This window comes from Schistocerca gregaria, chromosome X, assembly GCF_023897955.1.
Source record: "Schistocerca gregaria isolate iqSchGreg1 chromosome X, iqSchGreg1.2, whole genome shotgun sequence".
Taxonomy (NCBI): domain Eukaryota; kingdom Metazoa; phylum Arthropoda; class Insecta; order Orthoptera; family Acrididae; genus Schistocerca; species Schistocerca gregaria.
The window spans coordinates 24,932,096-24,951,566 of record NC_064931.1 but is presented as its reverse complement, the minus strand read 5'-3'; the positions used below and the strand labels follow the sequence as shown (position 1 = coordinate 24,951,566).

Here is a 19,471-nt window from a genome sequence, read left to right as displayed (position 1 = left end):
TTGTAGTAATGCATTTCTCCTTATATTCTAAAAAAGTATCCTTCGATCAACAGAAAATTAGGAGCATTTCTTGGAGGTGCACACTCATATTCCTGTAGAGATGTATATAATGATATTGATACCTACAACAGTGTTATTGAACATTTCTCCAGTGATGAATTTGCTGTGAACTATCCAAGTTGGGAATAATATCATACAGCCCAAATATTACACCAAAAGGAATAATCATCCATGCTATTCTCTAATGAAACTAGTTTTGAAGTAGGATAAATGAAGTACAACCTACAGAATTATACTTAAATTTGTTCTTCATTGATAGTTTGTAAGACAAACAGAGGTCATAAACTATCCATTTTTTTACTGCTGGTACCTAAGCAATAACATGATTACCCCGTACAAGTATCAAAATAGTGTTCACCTTTAAGACACTAAAATTTTCAAATGATTAAAGTAAAATACATCTTATTAATGTCATTTATGTTCTGGTTTTTGGAATATGACAGCGATTTTTATGAGTATGAAGTGATTACGGATGGAAGTGGTAACAGTTTTTATTTAGTTCTTTAATAACTTTTATGGTATTTGGTATAAAACATTCTTAACATACGTACAAGAAAACAATACATTTATGTACCAAGCCACTTCACTAAAGCTGTGAATAATGCCAGATACGTTTATTAGGTACACTAAAGAGCATATTTATGATAGTCACAAACAATGGTCAATACATATTACATAAATTGTATGGAATATCAATGCCTAATTTAAGTATTGCTTACCTGTGAACACTATTTGCTTTCCCTCTTGCAGAAATTATATTACATTGCCTAATGCAGAGAAAAATGTAAAATACAATGATAGTTTGACATTGCATGAAAAAAACTTTTACATCTTGTATCTCTGAAAACATGATACAGATAAAAGAAACAGATATTTAAACATAGTTATGTGTGAGTGTAAGGCTTCTTGTGTTTTTTATTTCAGATATGTAATGTATGACTTTTACTTTGTTACTGCAGTAGAAATGATGACAGTAGATTACCGTGCCTGTTACACAAAATTAAAAAATAACTAAATAAGTGCCATGAATTTATTTACCTTGCACAGCAAATATCAGCTTCTGATAACTTAACTGTCTAATATTTTCTTCATCACTTTGCTACGTTATTTATTGTTGACCCAGAGAGAAATATTAGTACTAAATTCCTGAGTACATGAGTTGTACACAGTCACCCTGGGGAAAAGAAGAACCTCTAGACTGAGATTGGTTTCGACAATAATTTTAAATAAAAACACTATCCCTTTTTTAAATCAAATGTAACAAATACCATACTACTATTATGGCCTGTTAGACAATCTGTGGAATTGCAGTTTGTTATTAGCAATATATACATTGTCTTTCATGTATTACATTTAATGAATACATGTTATGGGAATGCATAAAACTGGGAAGAGAGTAACATTTTTCAGTTACTAACTTTGTGAATACTGTTACTGGAATAGTAACTGTCCAGAGAAAATAGTTTCATAATTATTACTTCAGTACCTAAAAATAAAAACCTACTTTAAAAATAGATGGTTGGAGTATTCTCATGGTGTCTCCAATGATACAATGCATAAGTGTCATGCAGCCATGAGAAACTTTGGTAGTGGATCAGAAAGTCGTTTCACATAAAATCGAAGAAAACTGAGATTTCTGTTTTAATTTCTATATTTAATTTAGTAGTTATACTTCTCATTGTTAGTGTGGCTGTATTATAATATTGTTTGTGTTCTTGTTGTCTTTAGCAAAGTATAAATGTTGAATTATTTCATATGCTGTCTGAGAGAATTTTTATCTTGTTAAAAAATGTTGTCATTAACCCATTTTGCATGGAAGGTTCATAAGTCATCTGTATTTGATACCCGTAAGGTTATATTATACATACAAATATTATAAGAATGTCCTTTTTATTTATTTTAGCTTCTTTGATTTTTTAAGAAACAAAGTTTTATTAACATCATTTTACAAATTTATTATTCTTTTTTTGTTTTCCTTTAATATAATAATATGGAGTAAATATTACAAAAAGTTGTACCTAATGTGCGTCGTTCATGTATTTTTTATTCTATTTCTTTGAATACACACTGAACTATCATATAAATGGTTCCCAAGTTTTGCTTCAAAACCCAGGACTTGTAAAACAGTACAGCAAACTCTAAATACCACAGTGAAATTGATTTTACACGTTTTCCAGGAAGAACATTCACACATTATTCCCTTTTTTTCTTATTTTGTCTCCCTATCACTCTCTCATACAAACAAAATCCGCATTCAGGCGATTTCACAAACACACCTTATTCAACATTCTTTTGAAAAGTAATATAGCTTATATTGATTAAACAGGTAACAGCCACACAAGTTACACCTGCTGAGGAACTGATATTGGTTGACTAGTCATGACTTCGTATAGAAAAGGGAACTGTGAACTAAATGTAAATGGCAAACAACAAAATGTAATTAGTACCTTAGCCATCTTTGACTTACAGCATGGGTGTTAATAATGATAGCACACCATCGTTTCTCTGTGTGCAGGAAAACGTTTTTACATACTTCACAATTCAAAGATGGCTATTCAGTGTTACAATGTATTTGACAGTGAATCAAAATGTAAATGTCTTACTTGCTAATAACACAAAAAGTCAACTTACAGAATTTTAGTATATTCACATATTCAAATAATTAATATAGAATAATTTTGTCAAAGTGCTTTCCATATGCTTTAGAGTAGTGGAAGTACATCAGTTTTTAAAACTAAAATTAAATAAGTTTATCTTTCAGACAACAAGGGAAAAATAACTATTTAATTTTTGAAGAACAGGCACTCCAAGTTAGAATATCAACAATATTAGGAAAGCAAAAGATCACAAATTACTGTGTTGCAGATAGGAAAGAAAAACACGGTTACACATTTAGCTATCAGCTAAACCCTTCTGCAGAAAGTAACACACATACTCATACAAGCAAGAACTCCTCACTCATGACCGCCATCTCCTTCAGCTCAGACTGGTCCTAAATGCCAGAGGTGGGGTTATGTGTGTGTGAGGTGTGCTTGCTTGTGTGAATTTTTGTGCATTCTCTTTTCTGAAGAAGGCTTTGACCGAAAACTAAATTTATAACAGTCTTTTGACTGTGATTGTCTGTAACTCACCATGCCATCATTACTGTAAGAAGTGGTCTGTCCCCTCACTAATATCGTTTATTTAATTTTTATATTGATAATGAAATGAAAAACACTTTTTTCACATTTTTGATGTAAGGAAAAACTGAGCACAAATGGAAATTGGGAAAAACGTTTCTCACAAACATGTCTTTGATAATAATTACAGTGGACACAATGAATGCACAGTTACCTTTTTCGATAAAGGCATGCCTACAGTATAGTTAATTTACTTAATTAAGACAGACTACAATACAATGTAGAAGATAAACTTATGCAATTTTTAAGGGATCCCAAATAGTCTGGCTAGACTTATCTGTAACTCTTTCATTTTCTGTATATCACTCAAACACCCGAATTTTTTTCTCAAATGAGTAAAAAAAATCTATGAATAATGCATGAGAATATGTGGATACGGACTGCTGGGTAAATGTGGTTTACAATAGTTATAAGTACATGAATGAAATACAGAAAACGTCTATCAGTGAAACACATTATAATATGGCAGATTCATCCATAAAACAGAATTCACCCAACTGCATATCTGTTCACACTGACTGACTACCTACTATAAAGAACAAAGGAATTATATCTGCTTTTAGGAAGTGTGCTATATATAAAATCAAAGAAATGTTTTAACCTGTATATTCCACTAGTGCTTAAAATCATGTATGAGTTTTCTCAGGTGCTTGAAGTTTTAATTGTTAGACCGTTTCTTTTCCTTTACTGCTGCAGTCAAGAGTGTTTAGTAATTTATGAAACATGATAGTCTGCATCATGTAAGATTTCGTGCATGAAACACAAAATGCCGAGGTCACCTGCAAGATAATGTTTTTGTCTAAGTAGAAGGATTTATTATGATAAAGGGCACTTAGTCCAACTGGACAACTGAAGTTGCATATTAAAACTGAAGTCATTGACAACAAAAATTACCATTGTAGATTAGAGGAATGAGTAGCATTATGTGATGAAGAGAAATATCTTCCATACACTTTACTACTTATTTATCTTGTTGGAGACTTCGAAACATCTTTCAAATTTCTGAGTCGTAGCCTAAATCTACAAATGTGGCTAAAACTGAGCATAGGACTTGAGTCTGTTGATATAAACAGATAATAAATATGTGTCTTTTTTGAAGACAAACAGAAGATATTCAGACATCACAGAAATAGGGTATGTTACATTACTTTTTCTGTATGACTAGCAGAATTCATGTTGGTATTGATATAAATAATTATGAAAGCCATGTTGTGAACCAGTTTGTGATCCATTTGGAATAATGGGGACTGAAGTTCTGTTTCGAATTTTTTATATTCATCCATAATAAATGTAATATTTTTAAAGGAAATGCAGATTAATAACTATTTAAAATGTCATATCAATGAAGTAGAATACGCAGCTTGTCAAAAAATATAAAAATTGTATCTTATCTTATATATGCCTAGTACAAAATGTCAAATATGTACCCAATAAATAATTACATGAGGTATACTAAAAGATGAAATTCCAGTTCTTCTAAATATCCTAAATACATTGGCATGATTTTAAAGAAATCTGACTATATACATGCTGCTATCAGTACAATCATTATGATCTGAATAAAATATTCTGACATATTCTCAAATTAGAGAAAACAAATTCATTTCAGTAATTTTATTTATCATATTGGGGGAGAAGTTTGGTTAAGTTTTATGTAATTATCAAAACCAGTACTCCTTACACATGAAAAACAGTGAAATATTGTGTCTCCAAGAATTTGTTCATGTTTTCACATTTTTTGGACAGAATGTCGAGAGAGAATTTCGAGCAGCATTAATAATTCTCCCTAATTTTAGATGACATTAATTGTAAGTAGATTCCTGCAGGTCTGATAAACATTACACAATATTTTTAGTATAAGCAAATTAAATTATAACAGAAAAATAATAATCCGATTTCTGTGAATGGAATTTTAATAAATATTGAAACTGATAAGCTTTATGGAGGAATATGATGTCTGTCAATGAGGAATTTGTGAACATGTGTGATGGAATACTTGAAGCAATATAGTCTCCTACTTGCTTTATATAGAAAAGAACATTTTTTATTAAAAAAGTATTGTTAAGTGATTTTATGAGCTGTGGAACACTTCTCTACAGGTGTATGCATCTCAGGTTTGAGTTATAAAAAACAATTTCCGTTAATTCACAGCTGCACAGCTGTTATAGATGGTCATAATTCACCGAAATATGAAATGGCACACGTTGACGATTGTATTGTACTCTTGAATGCAAAGTTCTCTGTCTTGTTAGTTGTGGAGGGTACAGAGAAACTTACATAGTGTAGCACTATTAACTTGCGAATTTTGGCTTCAGTGATTATAAGGACATCACAGAATAATACAAAAACTTCATAATGAAAATGATTAATATGTAATGTTAGTCTTAATATAAACTTCTAGTCCAGCCTAAAAGAAACAAATGCACAAATCTTGGTTTGATAAGCTTTACTATATTTCATTTCCTTTTCTCCACTCTAATAATCGACACTTCTGCACTAAATGAATACAGGAATACAGGTTTCAGGTAACTTAAAAATCCTCGTGGTAGTATTTAAATAATGTTAATGATGTTGCATGCAGACAGAGAGAGAGAGAGAGAGAGAGAGAGAGAGAGAGAGAGAGAGAGAGAGAGAGAGAGACAGACAGACATATAGACACAGAGACTGAGAGAACGAGATAACATATGGATTTCAGCCTACATGTTGGAGCACATTTTCTCATTCCAAATGATGAAAATTATTTTATGTTAATGGGCAATGAGTAAGGAAAAATGAAAATACAAATTATCAGAGACAAATTTATATAAGTATGAAAATCTGTTTTTGCTGAGAACAGCCTACAGAATTACTGATAAATTGATAAAATTACATAGATATTTGTTGGATCTCATGAAATGAAGAAATGAAACTAAATATTAGTTAATACTTTGAATGGGGTTATAACAGGTAAACATCAGAAGTGTGTTCATATTTCAAACATTGTATCATAGCTTGTGGACAGTCAAGTTCACTTCTCTCTCTCTCTCTCTCTCTCTCTCTCTCTCTCTCTCTCTCTCTCTCTCTATGAGCCTCTCCTCACACACACACACACACACACACACACACACACACACACACACACACACACACACATTCTCACATTACTTTTTATGCAGACACAGTGGTTCAGTAAAATGTAGAAGTATCCACATATATAAGAACAGATGTTTGAAGCTCTACCACTTGTAGTTTCTCATTTAAACTGAACACTAATACCTCATTCTTATATTTCAATATAACATGCTCTGAGTTTGATATTGTACTACCAGCTAAATTTGAAATTCATTAAGGTGAGTCACTAGAGCAAACAAGTTTCTTATGAAAACATCATCTTAATGACACTGAGAACATTGAAAAACAAATTTCAAAGTACTGATGTCTGATAATTACTGTTTCCCCTTAGAACAGTTCTTTAATGAGTCTTAGCCCTGTCACAGTAATAAAAGTAAGAGGGTTATATGATCCAAGGACACATTAACAACACACTTTTACTATGTTTGTACTGAAATGTGTTATGAAACATTATATATCCCTGATAACATTCAGCTCAAGTTTAAGAAAATCGTTGAAATTAGTGGGAAATAATTATTATCTTTGCAGGTGATACATGCAGAAGTGGAATGAAAACATCAGAGTGTTTCAAACAGATATAAAGTGAGCAATAATCACTTTCTACTCTTTTATGGATGAATACATTGCCATAAATTACGATAGAAAATATGATGTTTGTGTGGAAACTGACAAATGGGGGTATCAAATGAATTGATATCGTAAAAGAAAAAAAAATCATGATCTGATGGATAGATAGTGTAATACCCAATATATATAAGACAAAATCTACAGCTTCAATAACATCAGAAAAGTGACTTACATGTTTCTTAGATCAAACTTATCTTCACCCAGAAAATGGTATTTATTGTTTCCCTATGAGCATCAAAAACCCAGTCTCATAGGGTGTTTGGTTATTTGTTTTACTTAGGAATTTTCCAGAATATAATTATGAAAACTTAAGTATATTAATTGAGGCATTGACATAGGAAAGGTAGTAACTGCCACTAGTTGCTTTTTAATCGTGCATATGGTACCAACAGCAAAGGCCAATTGGAATTAGAGCAGCTTGAAAAGGTTCCAGCTAAATAGCTCCTGTACCATGCTGTGGAAAAGTTTGGAAGTCCACTTCACCCAAAACTAGTTGCCACATGTGTTGCTTAGATATGGTAGTGAACTACACCTTCACACTGCCTAAAAGGCTACAAGTGATCTGAACTGTGGCAACATCGAATCATGTATGCCCTCGAGTCCATCATCCACTTTGAATATCGACATGCAACAAGTTTTTTTTCATTTGTACACTAACACACTCCAACATATTTTACTTTCGGAAACTTTCAAATTATAACTTTTGATCTCAAAGTCTTCACACAGGGTGCAATATCATGTGCTTGCGGCACAAGGGCAATGGCGGACATGGTGGAACCAGGTCGCTTCTTGTGTGATGAAAGTTCTTTCCTCCTGTACCACTGCAAAACGAAATTTGCAAATATGGTTAGATAACTGTGGAGAGAAGAATAAAAATCGGATGATGTTACTGGTTAAAACTGATGCAGTTGCAAAAATAAATGTCGATACTGCAGAATTAAAATTCTTGGTTTCTGGTGTCAGAATAAGTAGCTGAAACGATTTGCAGTGTTGAAGTCTTCCGCCCTGTGAAGTGCTTATCATGAAACCTAAAGACTTTTTTGACTTAACTACAAAAACTGATAAACTTTTGTATGTGACTTCTCTTAAAATAAGCACCCTCAACTGAATTCGAACTTCAAGAAATTTCCCTATGATTAAAACCAGTTGTTCAGTCAGTCTGGAAGCAATACAATACATTCAAAAGACATCACTCATTCAAAGCCATCATCAATCTTCACTGTTTGTAGCCCCAGGAGGAAGACTGAGTGTCAATGAGGCAAAAAAGTGCATTAGTGATGGACTTTTGTGAATGAAAAGTTTAATACATTTTACAGTGAAACTTCAGTTTAGCAAACAAGAGTTTTATATAGGAATATTGACTGTGTTAAGCTTTCTATTTTGGTACTGTACAAACTAGTAATTTACCAACCACACTATGACTAATCCTTAAAAATTCAGGTTACGGTATATTAAGTAATTGGACTTCTTGAGTTGGCAAATAATAAACTGAGTGTCAAAGTCACTACAAATAGTTTTTGTTTTTCCAGAAAAATTTCATTTTTGGTATATACTACCTTTCCCAAGTAAGTGCCTCAGCCAGCAAAGAGAAATTTATTGATGAAATGTTACTTGTGTGGCAAAACTAACAAGAGAGACAACAATGACATCGGTTTCAAATGGATAATACAAATACAATATATTATATGATGATAAGGGATCATAGAATTTTAAATGACATTTAATAAATATATATTACAAATGCCTGAAAACATCATGAATTTATTGGTTATGACATATGAAAGACAATGTAAAATACAATGACATTATTATGATACTGAAAGTAATATTACAAAAATCCTTCAGGTCTGCATATCAATGACGTGTGGTCCTTATATTATGCAGGGCATTGGATCATAATATGTATATATTCAGATTTTCTTTACAGTACTTCAACATATGTTTACAACCTGTACTTACTGACACTCAGGCATGCACCCCTTCATGACATGGGCATTATGTTAATGTTTTATGATTATGAGGAACACCTATGTTATAAGACACATCCAATTTAATCCTAGCCAAAATATAAACATGCTCAAAAGTAAGGAAATTGTTCATGGGATGTTACAAATGCAACCACTGAATACATCTGTGCACATGTTTAGCCAAAGTTTATCGAACTGTTATAGGTGAGTATTAATTCACACTTCTCAATCTAAGACTGTTTCTTCAATGTTCCAGTAAAAGAGTTTAGATAGTTTTTAATACCACAACATCTAGAAATACCCATTTGACTGATGGTGAAAAATACGGGATACGAGTACTTGTTAACTTTTTCATATAAGGTTTTGTGTGGTTATGGTTCTGTGGCTGTTTAATTTCGTGTCTAACATGGTGATGTGCATATGCTCTAATAGACATGTTAGTACATTGATTCAGGGATCTTTGTAAACGTAAGAATGAATTTTTATGGGGTATTTCATATGGTATTTGATATATGCACATAGTTTTCTATTTTTTAAATATGTTTTCATATAATTACAGAAATTTTGATCATGGTCACATTAGTTCTGTACAATTTCCTTATTTTCACATGATTTATTAGACATATACCAGTTTACATCTATATATGTCACTTTATATTGTATCATAAATGCTATATATTATTAATATGACCCGTCATGCTTTTGAAGACTTAATTTGTTGCTTATATCACTTGTACACAGCAAAATGGCTCACACACTGGTCTGAATTACTTTATAACAATGTTAAAGTAAATTATAATACATCAATTGTTAACAGCTTGTAACTTTTGAGTTACCCTATTACATATCAATGGCTTTTTTTCTAAAATTTGATTAATAAATGAATTTTAAAACAGCTGGGAACATTTACTATGTATTTCATATTCAGACCACCAAGAAAGCATGCCTACTTTTGACATCAACAGGCTCTCCTACATAATCAGAGGCACATGTATACACATTCAAAATTCCTTGTTTGTAAATCGATCTTTATCTTCCAGGTTTTGGTATATTAAAGTTTGTAAATAAAAGACAACGTTCACATCTAAAGCTCTGTTAATAAATAAGACACGCTAAAACTGAGTGGAAGCTCATATGGGACATTTCTCCGTAATGACTGAATTATTGAAAAAGAAACAAGAATTACAATTTAAAAAAAATGGTTTCAGCGAATCCCTTAGTGATTGATACACAGAATCTGTTGAGATATCTCAGTCTGACAATTGTTTATTAAAGCTGTGTTTCGTTTGTGTTTATGGGAGGGAAAAATCTCCTAACGTCTTGTCAAAAAGAAGGACAAGGAAACTGTCTCACACACCAGTGTCTTTACTCGTAATCCGCTTCGCAAACACTGTGTTCAACTCGGTTTATTAATGCACAGATTTTCTCTTCACTTCGGTAAACGTAACTGAGTCCACATTATTGCATCCACAATGTTAGACTACGTTAATAATAACAACATACCAATATTCGCATTGTGTGCTGCAATCTTGAAGTATGGGTTATCAATACACAATACACATCGTTCAGGAGAAAATCTCCGGTCACAGTACAGTCATCGATTTTATATTAGAAAATAATAGCGCATTTTTAATTTAAAAAATTACTCGATGTATTTAGCACAAATTCAGTAAACTGGTTCAGAGGAAGCACTAAGCTACAGGGCTAAAATCTGTTGAAAATGAAATTACAACAATGAACTGCACTTTTCGAAAATTATAACTTCGTGGCGAGAAATCTGACCGGATAGACTGGTGTTTTAATTTCGCAGTAGAAGTATGGTATTCTATTGTCTCGAGTAGGATTTTTTTTATTTGCAGTCTAAAACATGTATATGCACGATGCATCACTTACTGCTCTGAAATAATATTCGTATCTACTTGAAACATGTTTTGTAAAACGATTTCACAAGGATCAGATTTTCAACGTTCGTAAGGTGAGCTTACTGATCTCGCAGAGTGTGCTAAAAGAGCTCTATCGTTATGTTCAGTACATAGTTTTGCCATCGTTAGTTTTGTTACAAAAATTCGACGTACTACGTTGAGTCTAAATCTAAAAGTATTGTCTTAACCACGACAAGGCAGATGACGAGCGGTAATATCTAAATTTGATCGGATCGAAATTCAAACAACACAGAACGTACAAAGGATTTTTTTTTTACGTAGGGTCTGTAGGTATGTGGAGCACTCCTTTTACTATTCTGCGAATGTCCGGATAAAATACCACACTTCTAATATGCAACTACTGCAGAAAGCGTTTCTGATGACCAGCTCCCTTCAGACATGTACCACGACCGTGCTTCCGCATCACAGGAGTTTGTCCGTATGCGCATTTGTGTGAAACGGTGTAACTTCCGCAGCGTACAATTTGGTCGTACTAAGATAATTGGTGTCACTTTCGGTAACTGCTCAATGAAAACCATTCGCAGATAATACGAGCGAGTGGGTAAGTCGGAGGCGTTCTCCACTCTTATTATCCGTCTCGGTGGGAACAGATCTCACGGCCGACGCCTTCACGGAAAATGTCTGTTGGTAACGGGAGTGCGCATCTGGAGCGCCTCCCTGTTCGGCTCCTATCAGTTGTAGAATCCGCGATTCATTGCGCACCGGTTGCGGTTGTGCCATTTACACGTCAGAATACGGACGTAGGTGCGCCGGAAGGACGCGTTGCAGAGAGCGTAGCACACGGGGTTGATGGTGCTGTTGATGTAACACAAGTAGTAGAAAAAATCCCACAATTCTTCCGGTATACACCCGGTGCAAGCGGTCAGGGGCTTGAGCAGGACTAGAATGTTGTACGGCGTCCACGTGATGATGAAGGTGAGCAGGATGGCGGAGAGCGTCTTGGCCGCCTTCTTGTCGGCCTTCTTCTCCTGCGTCTTCTTCTTCTTCTTGGGGTGCTGCTGCAGCTTGGGGCCTGCGTTGGCGAGCAGCGCCTTGGAGCCGGGCGCCAGCTGCTTGGGGATGATCTTGGCGTTGAGCGGAATTCGGATGTCGGGCATGTGCGAGGGCCGGCGCGCCGCGGCGGGCGACGGGAAGGCCGTGGGCGCGCCCGCGGGGTGCAGGCTCAGGGAGTAGTCACCGCTGTCGGCGCGTGCCGCCGCCGCCCGCCCCCGCAGCGGCGTCAGCGTCGCCGCCGCCGCCCCTCCGGGCGCCCCCGCCGCCCCCGGCGCGCCGGCCGCCCCCGCGCCGCTCAGGCCGCTCGCCGCCGCCGCCGCCGCCGCGCCGCTGCCGTCGTCCGCGATCATCTTGATGGACGGCTGGTCCGCCGTCGAGTCGCAGCTCGCCGAGTCCGGTGGCAGCCGTATCAAGATCGTGTAAACCTGCAACATATGTCCCGCCTCTTAAGTAATACCCTCTTTGACAACAGATACATCAGCAACAGCTTTCGACAGCTATTTATGTTATATTTATTCGGCTGGAAAGCTTCGACCTATAGAATCCGTCGAAAGCAGAAAAACAGGAGAAACACGAATCTATGAAATGTATGGGATGAAAATAATACTGCAAAATAGTAACGGTAAAAATAAAGAAATAACCGAACAAGAATTTATTTCATTTTAGAAACTTTAGCAACAGGAAATGAAAGGCGAATAAATGGATGTTGGGCTGTTAGTAGAATGCGTTCACGAGGAATGATTTATTTATTCAACCAGGTATCACACACAATGATATAAACTAAGGAGGCAAAAGTTACGGGATAGCGGTACGGATATATACAGATATCGTTGGTTACCACGTGCACATGGTATAAAAGGGCAGTTTATTGGCGAAGGGGTCATTTCTGCTCAGGTGATAAATGAGGTAAGGTTTCCGACGTGATTATAGAAACACGACGGGAATTAACAAGGACATTCTGTTTCGGAAATCTTTAAGAAGTTCAATATTCCACCATCCACAGTGTCAACAGTGTGTCGAGAATATCACATTTTAGGCATTACCACTCACCACGGACAATACAGTGACCGAAGGCCTTCACTTGGCGCCCAAGAGCAGCTACGTTTACCTAGAGATATCAGAGCTAACAGACAAGCAACACTGCGTGAAATAACTATAGAAATCAATGTGGGACATATGACGAACGTATCCGTTAAGGCAGTGAGGCGAAATTTGTCGTTAATGGGCTGCGGTATCAGACCGACGAGAGTGGCCTAGCTAACAGCACGACGACTGCAGCTCCTCCCCTGGGCTCGTAACCGTATCGGTTGAATCCTAGACGAGTAGATAACCTTGGCCTGGTCACACGAGTCCCAATTTCAATTGGTTAGAGGTGATGGTAGGGTTCGAATGTGGCGCAAAACCCACGAAGCCGTGGACCTATGTTGTCAGCAAGGCCCTGTGCAAGCTGGCGCTGGCTGTGTTTACATGTAATGGACTGTGTACTACTCATGTTCGGCCACTTGGAGACCATTTGGAACCATTAGTGCACGTCATGTTCATAAACAACAATGGATTTCTTACGGATGACAGTGCGGCTGGCCACTGGGCTACAAGTGTTCGCGATTGGTTTGAACAAATCTGTGATGGTCCACTGGACATTACAAGTGGTGGGTCACTGTTATGTGATTTCCACAGACGGCAATGCATGCTCTGCAACGTGCTCCCATACTGTCCAAAAGCTGGTAAGGAGTTGTTGTGGTACGGCGTTCCATTCCGTCAGCAGTGCGATTGACAACTGCTGGATGACTGTTGGTAAAATGGAGGTGCTGAAATGCGCCTACCTAAAACATCCAGCGCGTGCTCTGTGAGATTTAAGTCAGGGGAATGGGCAGGCAAGTCCATTCGCTGAATATCCTTCCATTCTCTCATGTGGTGAGAGTTGGGGACACGTAAGGCACCTAGGAACGTTGCCGAACTTGATCATTTTGATGGTACAGGCGGAAAATATGAACCAGGATCGCTGTACAGAACAAACTCCATTCTTATGAATGCGAGGTCGGTGTCTTAAAAGCTGCACATTTCAGCTTTTGTATTGGTCCCCCCGGTTATAAAGTTTCTGTCATTTTGCACTATTTGCAAACGATAATTACCATTTATCCCTGCACACAGACGCTGGTGAGCCCAGGACCACCGCCGGCCGGAGTGGCCGCGCGGTTCTAGGCGCTACAGTCTGGAACCGCGCGACCGTTACGGTCACCGGTTCGAATCCTGCCTCGGGCATGATTATGTGTGATGTCCTTAGGTTAGTTAGGTTTAAGTAGCTCTAAGTTCTAGGGGACTGATGAAAAAAATGGTTCAAATGGCTCTGAGCACTATGGGACTTAAAATCTGTGGTCATCAGTCCGGGACTGATGACCTAAGATGTTAAGTCCCATAGTGCTCAGAGCCATTTGAACCAATTTGAACCCAGGACCACCAACATCCTGCTTTGCCTCTTGCACTCCCTTGAGTCTCTAAAGAAAACAATCTCTAGGCCCGTAAACATGCAGCCATGCCCCATATACGTCTTCGTGTCCTCCCTTCGGTCTACCTGAAAAACTGAGTCAACATCCTTCTTTTACTAGTGAGATGTTGAGCACAGGAGAATGACGTGACATGACTATCACGCATTATAGATCTTAGCACGTGATTTCTTATTAAAGCAATTCGTCGTGATAATGAATTGTAATGCGGCGTGGTGTTGCAGCTATCACCTTTCGTTGTTAACCATTATTCTGAGTCTAAGTAATACTTAGTCATGAAGTATGCATTAGTTATAAAGTACATTTACCTGCCTCTTTAAAAAGACGTATTTTAGTAATCTTTTTCATTTCCTTGGGGAACTTACTATACAGCTTTTTTCCCTGATAAAACGTACTGTTTTGAGTTTTCTTCGTTTCCATTGGTAAATACACTGAAGTGACGAAAGTCATGGGATAGCGATAGACACATATACAAACTGAAGTAGTATCGCGAATAAAATGTATAAAAAAGCAAGGCATTGGCGGATCTGTCATTTGTACTCAGGTGATTCATGTGAAAAGGTTTCCGACGTGATTATGGCAGCTAAATTCGAGAAATTCCATTTCTGAAATCCTTAGGGAATTCAATATTCCGAGTTGTACAGTGTGAGGAGTACGCCGAGAGTACCAAATTTTTGGCATTACCACACATCACGGACAACGTAGTGGCTGACGGTCTCCACTTAACGACTGACAGCAGGGTCGTTTGCGTAATGCTGACAGACAAGCAACCGAACTTGAAATAATCGTAGAAATCAATGTGGGACGCACGGCGGACAGTGCGGCGTAATTTGGAGTTAACGGACTACGGCAGCAGACGACCGACATGAGTGTCTTTCTAATAACACAACATTGCCTGCAGCGCCTCTCCTGGGTAAGTGAGCGTCTCGGCTGGAACCTTAATGACTGGAAAACCGTGGTCTGGTCAGATGAGTTCCAATTTCAATTGGTAAGAGCTGATGGTAGCGTTGGAGTGTGGTACAGGTCCCACGAAGCCCAAGCTGTCAGCTAGGTACTGGTGGTGTCTCCCCTATGTCGTGGACTGTAGATGCATGGAATGGACTGGGTCCTGTCGCCTAACTCAGCCGATCGCTAACTGGAACTGGTCATGTTCGGCTGCTCGAAGACCATTTGCAGCCATGCAGCCACGTAGCCATGCAGCCATGTTCCCAAACAGCTATTTCATGTCACTGGGCCACAATTGTTCACGATTGGTTTAAAGAATGTTCTGAACAATCTCAGCGAAAGATTTGACCAGCCAAATCGCTCGACATGAATCCCATTGAAGAGTTATGGAACATAATCGAGAGATCAGTTCGTGCACAAAATCCTGCAACACTTTCGCAGTTATGGATGGCTATAGGGGCAGCATGGATCAATGTTTCTCCAGGGGGATTCCAACGGCTTGTTGGGTCAATGCAACACTGAGCTGCTGCACCATGCTAGGAAGAAGGAGGTCCGACACGATATTAGGAGGTATACCATGAATTTTGCCACCTCAGTGTCAATTCAAACTGGCTGTTGTTCCATGATTATGTGTAGCACTATTAAAGCACTCCGTCTTATGGCCAGAAGTGGCCCATCGGGAACATCCGACTGCCGCATCATCCTACTTGAGGATGCAGATAGGAGGAGCGTGTGGTCAAGCAGACCACTCTCCCGATCGTTGTGATGGTTTTCTTTGACCAGAGCCGCTATTATTCGGTCGAGTAGCTCCTCAGTTGGTATCACGACGCTGAGTGCACCCCGAAAAATGCAACAGCACATGGCGGCCTGGATGGTCACTCATCCAAGTGCCGGCCAACCCCGACAGCCCTTAACTTCGGTGATCTCACGGGAACCGGTGTATCGACTGCCGCAAGGCCGTTGCCTATAGCACTATTAGCGAGATATTAATTTTTTCCCTGATGTGCACAACAGATTGATAGGCATACTCGCTTGGTGTAACAAGGATAACCAGTTTTTAAATAGTTTTAGTACTAGATCGACTACTACATTTAGTTGTACTATTACGGCTCTTTTCTGTAGCTGGACCCCCAAAAAGGAACGGAAAAGGTAAGTCTGAAGGCTGCAAGCTTGTATGTTCTCTATATGCACAGCTTTCATTCCTTAAAATGCTTTTTAGTCATGTGATATTTCAGTTTTTCCAGACGTGGTTCATTAAGAATGGGCATATGAATTTCAGGCGAACTGTTCGTTCCGTTCCATTAAGTTTCGGGTGTGCAGCCGCAAGAAATCTCCTTCCGTATTTTTACTCGTGTGCTGCCTGGGCTGCAACTAGACTGTCAAGTTTTATCTAAAATGAAGAGCCTCGCTTAAGAACTATTGACCTAAGAATAGGAATGGGTAATCGGGTCGACAAACTGAGCCGGCGCTGCAGTCAAAATCAACAATTTCAGACGAAGAGGTTGAAACTGAGAAAGAAATAGAAAACCATCGATCGATTATCTGCCCTACAGCGGCAAAATTTCCGGAAAGATCGGTAGACCTCTATGTAGTTAAAAAAGATAAATGTCTTCTTTGCAATGTCTCCAGAAGTCAGGTGAGTACCTCACTCAGCCGTAAAGAAGGGAAACATCCCCTCGAAAATACCCGAGTTAAATATTTCTGAACGAATACCGTTGAAAGGGTAACAGATGAAAAAAAATTTCAAATAGATGTTCTATCGTTTCTAATGTACGTTACAACGGTGCACCCAGATCTGTCGAAATCGTCATTTTTTTGGAAATTCCCTGTGCTCATTGAGCAAAATAGAAGTGCATTCAGGTCTTTTTTGCCCAAGCAATTCTACACTATTTCAAGGTTGTACAATAATGTAAAAAGAATTTCAAATATAAAATAATTAAATCTAAAAATGTTACAACTGGAAAAAAAATATTGAAAATATAAAAAGGAAACACAAATAAAACGCAAGATTAAAAGATAAACAAAATTAAAAGAAAAAATATGTATAGAACAATATGTGTGGAGTATACATTTACAATATATTTATCTGGAAAACACTTATTAAACAATCCAACATAACAAATGTCATTGAAGTGGATATATACGAGCAGAGATGTGGAGATATTTCTGGCTGACTTCTGCCAAATGCGTCTTTGGAACACTTCACCATATATGACTCAATTTGATATTAACGATACTATACGTTTTGCTTCTTGTCAGATGTCGAAATGAGAAACAAAATAGTAGGTGGGGGGGGGGGGGCGGCGGGGCGGTGAACTCACAAGAAATAGCTATTTCGACAAATATTGGTGCACCGTTTTAACGTACATGAAAAGCAATAGAACTTATATTTGAAATGTTTTCAAGTGGGTGTTTCAGCCCCTTAACGGCCGTATGGGAAGGTATTAAAAATATTTTCTTTTATTTTGCTTTACACTACAACTAATTTAAAACCGATCAGAATCAAAGTGTAGGTTTGCCTGTCAGACTGACAAGGGGAGCATGCCTGCTCGTCATAACCGATATCATTTGAATGAGTGGTGTATGAAGGGCTTGGCCAGAAATGAAAGTGACGTAAGTGGGAGCTCCAGGTTGCCGAGAGTTTAGAGAAAACGGCATTTCTGACGCGGGTCGGGCCACGTATCAACTGTTCATAAAACGTAGATTCCGGACAGCGGTTGGCGCAGTGTGAAGCGTAGAGAATGGTATGTGGAAATAGGTGGGGTCGAGTCTCTATATGGTACTGTTTTTTCATTTTCAATTTGTTACCTGCGCTGCAAATAAACTAAACTAATGTTCAGTCTATTGCATTTATTAATATTTTCTCTAAAGACATGATAAGGAAAGGCAAAATAAAATCTGAGTCGGAAGTAAGTTTCCAGGGAGGGATCGTAACGCCTGTACGAGCACTTCGTATACAGGGTGTTCGGAAATTCCAGTACAAACTTCTACGACTTGTATAGGGCAGTGAGTACGTAATATTTAGAATAGGAAGCCGTGACCGGATTGATTACGCGTTTGGAGAGTACACCGACATGATCCTCCTGAATGGCGAGCCTCACGGTGATGGAAGACCTGCTCGTCGCCTTTATCAAGATCGTTCTCCACAACGTCCGACTCCATTGCATGCCCGTTTCACCAAACTTACGCAACGGCTTCCAAAAAGGGTACCTTCGCCGTCAGTAGACGTGACTGTGGTGCTCCAAGGACATGCCGTGCTCCCGAATTAGAAGAGGCCGTACTGCATCACGTCGAAGAGAACCCAGCAACAAGTACAGGAGCAATTGCTTTGGCTGTTGATGAGTGGAACTGTAAAACATGTGATGTGCTGGATCACACCTAATCAACTACTTTTAAAAATATTCGCGTTATCAACATGTTGTCAAATGGTTGTAGTACGGAAATGGTACGTTTCCAGACGTGAGATCGAATTCAAAATATTAGCTACTCACTCCTCTTTCCGAATCCTATTAGTTTTCGGGGATTTCCGAAAATCCTGTATAAAACTAGATAATTTTGTTACTTTGCAGTTGATGATTTACCCGTGCTAGGGTGATATTCATGGTCAAGACAGGGAAAGCGCTTTCAAGGCAATGGTTGAAGCAGAGGAAAGAGTACAGAATGGTTGTCGGAGGGTGGTGGGATCCGGTCCCTATATCGAAACTTTTTTATTTTCAATTTTTTACATTGCGTTGCAAATGAACCGATATATGAACAAAGTAATCATATCTTACACAGTGCAATATGTTGTAAATCTTCCTGGTAAATTATTTCCAACACCGCGTATGTCTAGATGATATTACCGGTCCTTTGGACCCGAGGATTCAGAAAACGGTGGATGACTTCGCGGCAAAATATAGAAATACTTGCATTACCTTGTCAGAATCGGGAAACTTGAAATAGCCTTACACAAGAAAATTGACTTATGTGATGAATCACTACGTGTAGGAGAACAAGTTTCTTCTGCTACTTGACTGGTGGGGGAAGACAAACAATACCCAACTATACGACTTACATCTTTGTGGCATTGCTATTAGGACATATCAAAACACATATCTTTCGTTCATGATGAAGAGTCATACATGATAAATTTTAGAACATGT

At 37.9% G+C, this 19,471-nt stretch overlaps 1 protein-coding gene across 1 annotated transcript in view; it reads right to left on the bottom strand.

Annotated features, from left to right (window-relative positions):
- Window positions 1-541: 541 nt before the first annotated feature.
- LOC126298918 (muscarinic acetylcholine receptor DM1) overlaps window positions 542-19,471 on the bottom strand; it is a 1,498,118-nt gene continuing 1,479,188 nt past the window's right edge. The window contains exons 8-9 of the mRNA XM_049990459.1: window positions 12,212-12,305; window positions 542-12,127 (exon numbers count right to left, since the gene is read on the bottom strand). Coding sequence (XP_049846416.1) covers window positions 11,559-12,127; window positions 12,212-12,305 — 663 coding nt within the window. The 3' untranslated portion in view covers window positions 542-11,558. The remainder of the gene's footprint in view (window positions 12,128-12,211; window positions 12,306-19,471) is intronic.